General features: G+C 33.7%; 2 protein-coding genes across 2 annotated transcripts; one reads left to right on the top strand and one right to left on the bottom strand.

The window, feature by feature from the left end:
* The first annotated feature begins 3,932 nt into the window (after positions 1-3,932).
* Positions 3,933-8,668, top strand: LOC130898100 (AP-2 complex subunit mu). The gene is made up of 8 exons (XM_057807145.1): positions 3,933-4,251; positions 4,485-4,676; positions 4,731-4,893; positions 4,957-5,175; positions 5,232-5,357; positions 6,292-6,442; positions 6,506-6,739; positions 6,795-8,668. Exons 2-8 carry the CDS (start codon positions 4,500-4,502, stop codon positions 7,039-7,041), a joined length of 1,317 nt encoding a protein of 438 aa, XP_057663128.1. The 5' UTR covers positions 3,933-4,251; positions 4,485-4,499; the 3' UTR covers positions 7,042-8,668.
* Positions 8,669-8,710: 42 nt separating this feature from the next.
* LOC130898101 (actin-like protein 6B) lies at positions 8,711-11,475 on the bottom strand. The gene is made up of 7 exons (XM_057807146.1): positions 11,184-11,475; positions 10,997-11,130; positions 10,755-10,944; positions 10,408-10,694; positions 9,681-9,834; positions 9,539-9,627; positions 8,711-8,987 (listed from the first exon to the last, which is right to left on the bottom strand). The coding sequence occupies exons 1-7, from the start codon at positions 11,383-11,385 to the stop codon at positions 8,772-8,774; spliced, it is 1,272 nt and encodes a 423-aa protein (XP_057663129.1). The 5' UTR covers positions 11,386-11,475; the 3' UTR covers positions 8,711-8,771.
* Between the last annotated feature and the right edge of the window lie 7 nt (positions 11,476-11,482).

Below are 11,482 nucleotides of genomic sequence, written 5' to 3' on the forward strand. Positions count from 1 at the left end.
GCAGCTGCGGGCCCGGGAACGACTATCAGGAAGGGGCGGACGCACGGAGGCGGTATTTGTAGATTCACGCCCATTTTCCTGCTTCGTTTGCAGGAATCGCGGGAATTTTGTGCGTGTGAAGGGGAGTGGGTTGCCGACGCTGCAGCACTGGCGCCGGGGAAATTGTTGAAGGAAACGATGATATCCTCAGGATTGATATTGCTTTAAGTAGAATCATTTAAATGGGCCGAATATTTTTCTACCGATATGGAAATTTTTAATAAACCGCGCCAAAAAAGTATCTCATCATCTATAAAAATTCTGTAGCTCTTGGCTTCATAATGAGTAGTCTATATTGTTATTACGTTATATTTTTGGTTACGAAACACAACACTATCAAACGAAAAGGAATCTCCACCGCTAGTTTCAATAAAAACCAACTCGGTTTTTGCTTCCATTGAAATGCTCGTCGAAACCATCCAGTAACCTCCTCCAAAATCCACGTTTTCTTTTACGCAGCACCGCGAGTATCTTTCCCCAAGTCTTCTGTAGACTCGTCCTCTTCTATCCTTACCATGCAGGCATAATCTGCTTTGGTCTGTGCGGAGAACGGAGCCCCGATATTCGTCAGTCCAATTAACGCGTTCTCCGACAAATCCTAGACGTATTGCTCGGTGGACAGGCGTTAATTTGGACCAGTAGTTGGTCTTTTTGACTGTCCATCCACTCACAGCCATTCCTCGCGTTTCTTTCGAACTCTTGTTGGACTTGAACACCAGTGAGAGATTTGGCAGCGATGTGCTGATAATGAATCAATCATATCTCTCGGTTGTGCACTTTATTCTTCCGGAACCTCGTCTTCTATGAAAGTTACCAGCACAATCTGGTTTCGTCTGAAAATAGAACTGAGCCCCATTGCTCTTCAGTTCAGTATCCAGGACTTTCGACTCAAGTTTACTCTTCTTCTGACTGTCCAGCTTCTCACAGCCACTCCTCTCCTTTCTCTGAGGTCTTGTTCGACGTGAAAACCAGTGAGGGCACGATTTCTCAGCGATGTGATGGCTTTTAATCGATTGGATATGCACCTTTTTCTTCCGGAACATCGTCTTCGATGAAAGTTACCAGTCTCTTGATAACGACGGTAAAATCTGGAAAGAGCGGACCGACTCGTGTTCAACGTACTGGTCACTTTAGTCTTGTCGCAATAGTTTGGCCGCTTGAGCAAGTTTGTCACTAGTTTTGTCCAGTTTCAACTAGAATTCTTGGTCGTTGTTAACTCAGATGTGTTGTTGGACTGTGAGAGCAAGGAGGTTTGAAATTTTACTAAGAAAATTACAATTTCGTGCTCAGTTTTTTTGCCAGCGACTTACGATTGTAGGTTTGTCGTCTGAGTCGATTTTTTCCCTTACGAAGTTGATGAAAACCTAACCAAATCTGTAGGCAGCAACATATCAATATCAATATCGATCTTGATAACATTCTGGTAGCAGTCTGATTGAATTTAATGTAGCAAAGATCCAGGCAACCATTTGGTCCCGTCTGGATGGAAAATTCGCTTGTTGGGATAGTCTTTAAGACCAAAAACGTATATACCCCGCAACAGCTTCTAATCCTCTACCCTAGACCCAGATTCCTCCAACTGACTTCAGCTAATTGGTTCCGTTTTCAATACAGCGTACATCTTTATGATCTATATCAAGTCGTTTCAGTATTTAAACGATTTTATGGTGTTGCACTCTATCAAAGCAGTTCTGAACCAGTACTTGGAGTGCAACTAGTGCCTCTTTCGTACCGAGACCTCTTCTAAATCCGAATTGATACAAACCAATCGCGTTTTATGGAAATTCTGTAGTGGGATGGAAGAATATGTAAGTCATTTGGTTGGGAAGAAGTTTCCTGTGTTGTAAATTAGGTTAAAAAGGCTTCGAAGCCTCTTTGTCTAATAATTTGAGCACTAGATCTGGCCCAACAGGTTAATCTCTTCTGGTGGAATCGATGGTCCAAACATATAATCTTCCAGGTTATTTTCTAAACGAGGTCATTCATCAGCAAATATGTTGCGAATATATTGACCCCAGATAGCTTTTTTCTGTCCCCTTAGCCCTTGTTTATTCCGTTTGTTGGAGAAGGTCTGTTTTCTATATAATCTTCGAAACAATTGGGAATCCAGTTGGGGGATGCAATAATCTCGAATTTCCATAGTTAAGACCCAGTCTTACTTTTAATATACTGAAAATTGAGTTATAACTACTTTTTATTCGTTGTGATCTTTTGGATGCACGTTTTTTCTTCAAATATTTCGATTATTCCCTTTTTCACGTTTAGTGGCTCGGTAGTAACTTCTATTTTGACTCTAACATCCGTTTTTTACTAAATTAATTTGTTGTCGACCTCTAATTCAATAAAACCTCGGTGTGTATTCTGAATCGTCCTCTATCTGTCTACATTATACTACAAATATAAGTAAATTTAGTAAAATTTGTGCTGATATTGTCTTTATATTCGCTGTCATGTTGAAAGTCCAACTGCACCTACTCCAAGTACAGAATAGTTAAGGGCTCAATATTTTACAACGCAAAAAAATGCACAATCACTTGCCAATTGGAATCAAATCGATATCATCTTTTCCCGCCGGTACTCAAGAGTTTACCTTCAGTCTCTGAAGACGATAACTTGGTTATCGAAACGCGCGTCAGACAGTGTAATTGTGAGTTTTGTTGTATAGTAGCGTAAACAAAAAAAATGTGTGCCGATTAAAAGCATTTTTTATCTTTGTTTCCCGTACTATAACGGTAAATACACGTTAAACAGTACGAATTAATTCATTTTAAAAATTGTGTCACCATATTAGTTCCTAGTCGTAAATTCCAAAAATTTGGAACAATATAACAAATAACCTACACAATTAAAAAAAACGTACATAATATCTAATACTACAAACAGTTTTTAAATCTGATTATTTATCCAAATCCCTAAAAAAAATCGGCCGAAATATTATATATAGAAAGGGAGAAAACAAAGTTTCGGATTCGCACCCTATTTAGACATCCTTTGTCGTCTCCTTAGTGCATTAGCGTATTAAAATGGGGAACAACCCTATCTGTCATTTAGTAATCTTGGTAAATCGGACGTGCATTAAACATAACGTTAATAGACGTGTATCGCCGTAGTTAGCATACGATGTTACCATCGATTTTGGTTTCGGTATGTTTATCCTCCTTCCCCCTTGTTTCTAATGTGTACTTTGTGTTTAATGAATTTGTTTAATGAATTTGTCTTTCGAGGTTTTAGCACCGTTACGTTTTTCTTTCGGTAAAAATTGATTTAATAGGGTTTTAGTTTTAATAAGTAAAACTACAATCTACCTGATTGAAATTAAAAATTACTAAAAATATAGTTCAATTAATCTAATAATTCCTTTGTAGTCACACAATTTGATTCAAAAAATAAATAACAGTTATACAGACATCGAGGTATCTTAACCTTACTTTCGATCGTACACTGCCTTTCATAGAATTGCAACAGGTCATTTACACTAAACTTCAAGTACACTTTAACGATCAATACACTTCAATTTTTTTCAATTCTATTTTTATAATAAATAAGAATATTACAATGGCAATTTGTACCTATTATTAACGTTATTTTTCCACATTTAACATCAGCATAAATCCTTGGTAAAAAAATCAATGTTGTATCACCCCTTAAATATATAGAATCAGTCAAACAATTGTGTAATTCAAGTTGCATACATCAGAATCGATTCTTATCATATCTCGAAATACTCGATAACAATTTTGTCAATGAAAATATATAATGGTCGCACTTAGCGGACGTAACTGTAACTATCGGTAATTGTAACAACCGAGAACATGTTAAGCGTTCGCTGTCAAGACTTTTTTGTGTTCTGTGTCTTGTTAATTTATGACAGATATATTTTCATAACAAAGTTTATTCTGTTTGCTTTCATTGAGCTTAACGAGTGTTATATTAAGCGGTACAGGTAGAAGTACTTCGTCTAGCTCCTTTTATTAAAAATATATATTTCACGATTATTGATATACTATTAGCTTTAACTATGAAATTGTAAAATCGAATTAGAATCGATTGTTTTTCGATTAAATCTGACACTGTCCAAGCAAAGAGCAACGTCAAAAGTTGGTGGATATGGAAAATTAATAAAAAAAAGACTTTAATTTCTGATTGCGATCAATCGGAATTAAAGTCATTTAGTTTTAATCAACGACTGCGAATTGGTCATGCTAACGTGAGGTAAGGAAATCTTTAAATATTAGATAAATTCAATATATTTTCCTATTGACCCAACTAGTGGGCGGATCTGGTAATTGTAAGATTATTTAAATGAAATTTTCAAAATTTCAGGTTTAAATATTTTAATTATCTTAATATGTACTTAAATTTTTCCATTTAAATTTCCGAATACATTCAAACTTTTTTATTAAAAGTATATTTTAATATTTAAAAATCATTTATTCTAATTTCAGATTAACACTACCAAGATGATTGGTGGGTTATTTGTATATAATCACAAAGGTGAGGTACTCATTTCTAGAGTATACCGAGATGATATTGGGAGAAATGCAGTTGATGCTTTTAGAGTTAACGTAATTCATGCCAGACAGCAAGTTAGATCGCCTGTCACCAATATTGCCAGAACCTCATTTTTTCATATAAAAGTTAGTATATATGAATCATTTTATAAATTTCATTGATATGTATGTTATTATTAGAGAGCAAATATATGGATAGCTGCTGTAACCAAACAAAATGTTAATGCCGCCATGGTATTTGAATTCCTATTGAAAATAATCGAGGTTATGCAATCTTATTTTGGAAAAATTTCTGAAGAAAACATTAAGAACAACTTTGTTTTAATCTACGAATTATTAGATGGTGAGTTTTGATATAATTAAAAAATATGTCATTAAATTTCGTTTAATAACATATTTATTATAGAAATACTAGATTTTGGTTATCCCCAAAATACTGATACGGGTGTACTGAAAACATTCATCACTCAACAAGGTATAAAATCTGCGACAAAAGAAGAACAAGCACAAATTACATCGCAAGTTACAGGACAGATTGGTTGGAGAAGGGAAGGCATCAAATATCGTAGAAACGAATTATTTTTAGACGTTTTGGAATATGTTAATTTATTAATGTCTCCGCAAGGTAATAATTCAAACAATTTTCAAGTAATTTATTTTATTAATTTGTTTTTTTTTCAGGACAAGTTCTATCTGCTCATGTAGCAGGTAAAGTGGTAATGAAATCTTATCTTTCTGGTATGCCTGAATGTAAATTTGGTATAAATGATAAGATTGTTATGGAAGCCAAAGGGAAAGGTAGTTTGGGTAAGTTTGTGAAACAATTAATCATGAAATGTCACATTTAAGCTGGTCAGAAGAGAAAATCGTGAGTTTCTGGAGAGTCTGAATGATACATAATCACTTCAATATCTATTTCAATTCCAAAACTTCCCCTAATCCATCCACAAGATTGCATAAGACCAATGATTAGTACTCTTCGAATTTAATAAATCCTTTGTATATCAAGAAAGGATTGAGTTATGAAGTTTCCTAAATCAATTCCTCAACTTGAAGTGAAGTTCTTACATTACAGATGATTAAATCCTGTTTGCCACCAGTACTAAATCACTTGGTGCATATTATGGAAGTTTGTATAGAACTTAAAGTAAATAATTGATTTGTAGTGATTTTTTATGTGGAATTAATCTACTTACTGTGCAACAGTCAGGATTCCTTAGTGGGCATAGTACAGAAACTACAATTTTGAATATCAGTAACAACATAATACTGAATAAGAAGAAGGCTGTCAAATTCGCCTCCTTGGATTATTCCAAAGCATTTGATGTGCTAGATCATGATCTTGCAAAGCTCTACTATCTACTTAAAGGTCATATTCAAGGAATTTGATGTTTTGGATCATGATATTGTTTTTGTAAAGCTGCAGTATAAACTTGAAGGTCATATCCAAGGCTTTTGGTGTGTTGGATCATAATTTCTTTTGTACAAAGCTGTGATATTCACTTAAAGGTCATACTCAAGGTATTTATAGAGTTGGGTTATGATCTTGTTAGTTCAACGCTGTGATATCTACTTGAAAGGTCATGGCATTTGGTGTATTTTTTTTTTAATTTACCAAAATCGATAATTAAACAAGACCTTGGTAGGTATACTGTACGTAACTTATTTATTGCCAAAAATCCCAAATTTGAGATTATTATTTCAAATTTCAATTCTGTTTCATCTGGATCAAATTTTCAAGGAACTACTACAGATTCGGACCCTGCTCGTTCTGGAAAACCAGTTGTTGTAATAGACGATTGCCAATTTCATCAGTGCGTTAAATTGAGCAAATTTGAAACAGAACATTCCATTAGTTTTATACCACCCGATGGAGAATTTGAACTCATGAGGTAAATTACAAATAATTCGATCCGAAAATGGAACTTGGAAATAGAAACATGTTTTTATTTCAGATATAGAACAACCAAAGACATATCTCTTCCATTCCGTGTTATCCCATTGGTGCGTGAAGTCGGTAGAACTAAAATGGAAGTTAAAGTGGTACTAAAGAGCAACTTCAAACCATCATTACTAGGTCAAAAGATTGAAGTTAAAATTCCAACCCCTTTGAATACATCCGGGGTCCAACTAATCTGTTTAAAAGGAAAGGCTAAGTATAAAGCTTCAGAAAACGCTATAGTATGGAAGTAAGTGATTTTTTTCATAAATTTGATTAGTGGTAATTAAAAATAATATTTGTAGGATTAAACGTATGGCTGGTATGAAGGAAACTCAATTATCCGCTGAAATAGAACTACTGGAAACTGATACTAAGAAAAAATGGACTCGTCCGCCGATTTCCATGAACTTCGAAGTCCCTTTCGCTCCTTCCGGTTTCAAAGTTCGATATCTGAAAGTATTTGAACCTAAACTAAATTATTCTGATCATGATGTTATTAAATGGGTTAGGTACATTGGAAGGAGTGGATTGTATGAGACCAGATGTTGAATTTCCTTTTTGTTTTTTAACAAAACTACAACAAAATATCCTGTTCCAAACTTTATCTGTTTCAAAACCTTTTATCTTATCGATTAGAGTAAGTTATTAAAATCCATGACATTTTCAAATCAAACTATCTGCCAATTATTCCTCTGTTGTTGAAGAAACTGTCTTTAGAGGAATTAAAAGAAAATTTTCATTTTTTCTTATAAAATTTATATAATATAATAATTGTCACAGGGGCAGATAGATTTTAGGTAGATTTCAAAATTTGAGGGCTATTTTGAAACTGCCAGTTCAGATACGTGCCAGATATTGTTTTTCCAAGAAGAAACTTGACCGGAATAATTTCTTTTCCTTTTTCATGTAGATCCAATATTCCCCCCCAAGTAATTTTCCATACAGCAAAAGGTAGTTCCTTGCTTGTCATCATTATTAAAGGGTTCCTTAAATTAATAAGTAGATTCCTCCTTGATTAATCCTGCCAAGTTGTATTTAATGCAGTTTTCCTATGATCGAAATTAGTATTTGTTTCCTTTGGAATAAAGGTAAAATCCCACTGGGTTATATTTTGGGCTATTTTCATGTAGTGAAAGATAGCTTGGGCGCATTATCAATCCCCCCCGAATAGAATTTGGTGTTTTTTCCTTACATTAACGGTAGTTCTTGCTTAGAAGCTTCATCAATCTTACCGAGATGTATTTAGTGCTGTGTTCCTTGCATTAAAAGGTTATTCCTTGCTTAGAAGCATTTTAATTCGCATTAATTTGTATCTAGCGCAGTTTTCCGAACTTAGACTCGTTTTGAATCTCACGGAGTTGTATTTAGTGCAATTTTTCTTGTATTAAAAGGTTGCTTCTTTCTTATAAACATTATCAGTTTCGTTGTGTGAGATATAATCACTTGGCATTCAAAGGACAACCATGATAACCAAGAATTATCCTTAAAAAAGTTTTAAAAAATCCTAATTTCTTTAAAAAAATGCCGTAATAAAATGCTGAAATGGAAGACGGTGGACAACATGAGGTTTATAGTGTGTTCATCAGTTTTCTAGTTATAATAGTTTGGTTAGGTTAGGTTAGTCTATTGGATTTTGTTTTAAATAAATTTTTCCGTATACATTTTCTTTTTATTCGTTATTTTGGTTACAATTTTATTATTTTCCTTCGCCATTCATCATCGTCGTATGTTTTATTTACATGCTCCTTCTCAGTAGGACATTTCGGTTATTTCTTTTTTGATTATTTTTGACTTTTTTCTCTAGATTTCGAGATAGGAAATGAAATTATTGGAAAATAGACATATTTGTAGTTGTTTCTCATATTTACCGGTCAAATTTTCTAAACTACGCCCTCTAGTATACTCAAAAAAAACAAAAAAAAATATACAGTATGTAGTAAACTTGTAGGAATAAAAAAATTAGGTGTCTATGATAAAATTTAGTGAGTGTCTCACTCTGTTTTAATTTTAATCGTGCTTATTTCAATTTTAAATCAATTTAAATAGTAAGTATGGAATTGTATTGTTGAAATTATTTAATAGTAAGCAGTCATCTTTATAGATAAAATATTATTTTAAATATGATTTTCGAATGTATATGTAATACTATATTAAGCAAAGTAAACGTTAATCAACAGATAATCATTTCATTTCGGTATTTAAAAAAAAAACTCGTAAATAAATATCTAAAATTTTAATATTAATCAAGTAAGTGTATAAAAAATAGTGAAATATTTATTTTAAGGGCACTTTCGGTCGATTTGTGTCTTTCCACATTCCTGATATTCCTGCATGGAGACCCACATTTGTTGGAAGGTACCGATCGAAGCTAAAATTGATCCTCCAACCCACGCTCCGAATCTCCTTTCTACTGTACCATTCGCAGCGATCATCTTCAATCTCATTGAACCAGGAATTCTCGAAGACAAATCCCTACTCAATCTATCGCTAAATCCCTGTAAATAAAAGTTAATGTCATCGTTAATAGAATATTTTAGCGAAACAAAGTTAAATTACTTTCCACTAGGAAGTGGAGGGTGAAAGTCTCAGAGTTCATACACACCGGCAAAATAAAATAGAAGAGGTGTACCACTCAATTCATCTGGGCAGGGACTGGAAAGCTCAAAGCTAAGTCAAACGGAAACTGTAGAGCTTCAGTTTTCAAAAATAAAACCCGAGAGCATTCCGCCCAACGACAGATACCACAACATTTTATAGGTTTTCGAGATGGAATCAGAAACAATCACTTTTCAAAAAATCCAACAATTCTAGAACGATAATTTTCAAATAAAAACGTTAGAAAATGACCCCAAAATGGAAATTTTCATTCTAAGTTCATTCATATTTTACTATACAGGGTGTCAAAGACTGAGGTCTAAAACAATTGAAAATATTTCTTTCTTATTCTGCCAATTGGTTCCAAAAGGTCCTTTCGTTGAATCATGACGAGCTGGTATGTTATCAAGGTAGATTCACGCCATAGCTCATCTAATTGTAAAAATCTTACCTGTACCAAAGTATTACCGCCCGTCAGCACCACTGAACTGTACAATGCTGGTCTAATGTCAACATCACACATTCCCACACTAGTAGCAGCTAAAACAAAAAAGAAATAACAGTAAATATGTTAATTTAAGAAAAAAACTCACCTATATAACCAGCTCCAAGCATGGCGTGTTCAAACAACCCCTCGGCTATTTTGAATCTTTCTGAACCGAAATCTTGATGGTACCCCGATGGAAATTCGTAATGTACCGCTGGAACGTTAGCAGCGGATCTTTCGTCGTAACTATTTTCAGATACCTACATAAATAAATATTTTGAATCTGTGAGTCCATTTTTAAGGTACATTTCTAATTAAATTTGGGATCAAAATTTTTCGATTTCACAAAGATATTAAAAACGGCAAATGAAGAAAGAAGATAAATAAGGAAATCCATTTTATTGGTGAATGTGGGTGAAATAAACATGGGAATTATGTTTTTCAAACCAAACGTAAGTGAAGACTAGACTTATTCGGAAAGCGATTAGTTCCTGAACCACAATTATGCTGGCCCAGTTCTAGATAAACAAGGCTAACCTGCAGATTTTATCCTATATTTTGGATGTATACTGGGATTTTTAATAAACGCTGTAGACCAATAATAAGAAAGAATCACATCCCGACCTTCCACAATTTTTATATAAAAATTTCACAAAATACTCTTTAAATGTGTACTCTAATATGCTGAATTGTTTAAATAAAAAATATATTTAAAAAAATAGTAAAACCAACCCTGAAACCCACCTAACTCCTCAAAATGTAAATAATATTTGTAAATATTGATTATCTTTTATTCCCCTTGCCCCATGGATAATAAAACAAATAAACTTTACCTGTAATACACTCTGATGAAAGTCTTGAACAGTTTTCTTAATCATATACGTGATCCAGGAATTGGTAGGTTGAAAAGTTAATTTCTTTTTGGTGTAATTTGGTTTTTCTTTTTCTCTGACGATTTCTTTGCTAGCTATTAGCGGTGTAGGTGTCAGATCAATTCCCATATTTTCCAACAGTTCTCTAGCTCTCAAAACTAATAGATCACCACCAAGTGGAGATTTTACTACAGCATTATTCAAAACGTATCCGTCTAATACTGGAACCGCAGTTGTATGAGTCGCACCTACAAATATATATTTATAATACAAATTTCATGAAATTATTTCATAATTAAGAATATTACCGCTGTCCACAACTAATGCAGTAGCTCTACCGTTAGCGAAAGCTGCTAGAGCTGCATTTTTAACTAAAAAGAACGCAGGTACTTTATATTTCTCAAACATCAATTCAGTTAACTTCTCCCTTTTTTGACGGAGATTCCACGGTGATTCAGAGAAAAGAACTGGATGAAACTGAGATTCTGATTGGATAATCTAAAAAAAGACTCGAAATTAAATGTAAAATTTTAATATATTTCAATATTACTTTGCTATAGGAATAATCCATTATTTTCTCAAATAAATCCCAATCTTCTATCATGCCTTCTTTCATATAACTGTGTAATTCCATATTTGGTCTGGGGGAATGTAAATAAGTCGTATCAATATAATATTTATAATCTGTAAAAAACCAGGTTAGCGCTTGGAATAATTTATATGCGATATCGATTTACTTGGAGCATTTGATGAAACATTACTTTCGTCTGGTTTAGCTTCTGGTTCTAATTTAACTTCTTCCGGAGCAACACCAACAATAGCTGGTATTTCGGCTTTCGGAGTATCTTCCTGAGCGTATCCTACTCTTAAAGAATGATGCCCCGGGTCAAAAACTAAAGCACCTATTTCATCTCCGCCATATAACATCCCTCCAGACATGATTCAAATTAGTTAAAATACTAATTATGATTATTATAAATTCTTGTTTACAGGTTAGTTTGTACAATAAAAATAAACCGCGATCTTGTCGCTTGTT

The sequence above is a fragment of the Diorhabda carinulata genome, chromosome 9 (genome assembly GCF_026250575.1).
Source record: "Diorhabda carinulata isolate Delta chromosome 9, icDioCari1.1, whole genome shotgun sequence".
Lineage (NCBI taxonomy): Eukaryota > Metazoa > Arthropoda > Insecta > Coleoptera > Chrysomelidae > Diorhabda > Diorhabda carinulata.

Bases quoted from the DNA above. Each gene is read 5' to 3' on its own strand.
- LOC130898100 (XM_057807145.1), top strand. From the start codon at position 4,500: ATGATTGGTGGGTTATTTGTATATAATCACAAAGGTGAGGTACTCATT. The intron at 5,176-5,231 runs GTAATAATTCAA...TTTTTTTTTCAG, and splicing joins TTTATTAATGTCTCCGCAAG to GACAAGTTCTATCTGCTCAT. The intron at 5,358-6,291 runs GTAAGTTTGTGA...CAAATTTTCAAG, and splicing joins CAAAGGGAAAGGTAGTTTGG to GAACTACTACAGATTCGGAC.
- LOC130898101 (XM_057807146.1), bottom strand. From the start codon at position 11,385: ATGTCTGGAGGGATGTTATATGGCGGAGATGAAATAGGTGCTTTAGTT. The intron at 11,131-11,183 runs GTAAATCGATAT...GGTTTTTTACAG, and splicing joins TGTTTCATCAAATGCTCCAA to ATTATAAATATTATATTGAT. The intron at 10,945-10,996 runs GTAATATTGAAA...GTCTTTTTTTAG, and splicing joins TGGATTATTCCTATAGCAAA to ATTATCCAATCAGAATCTCA.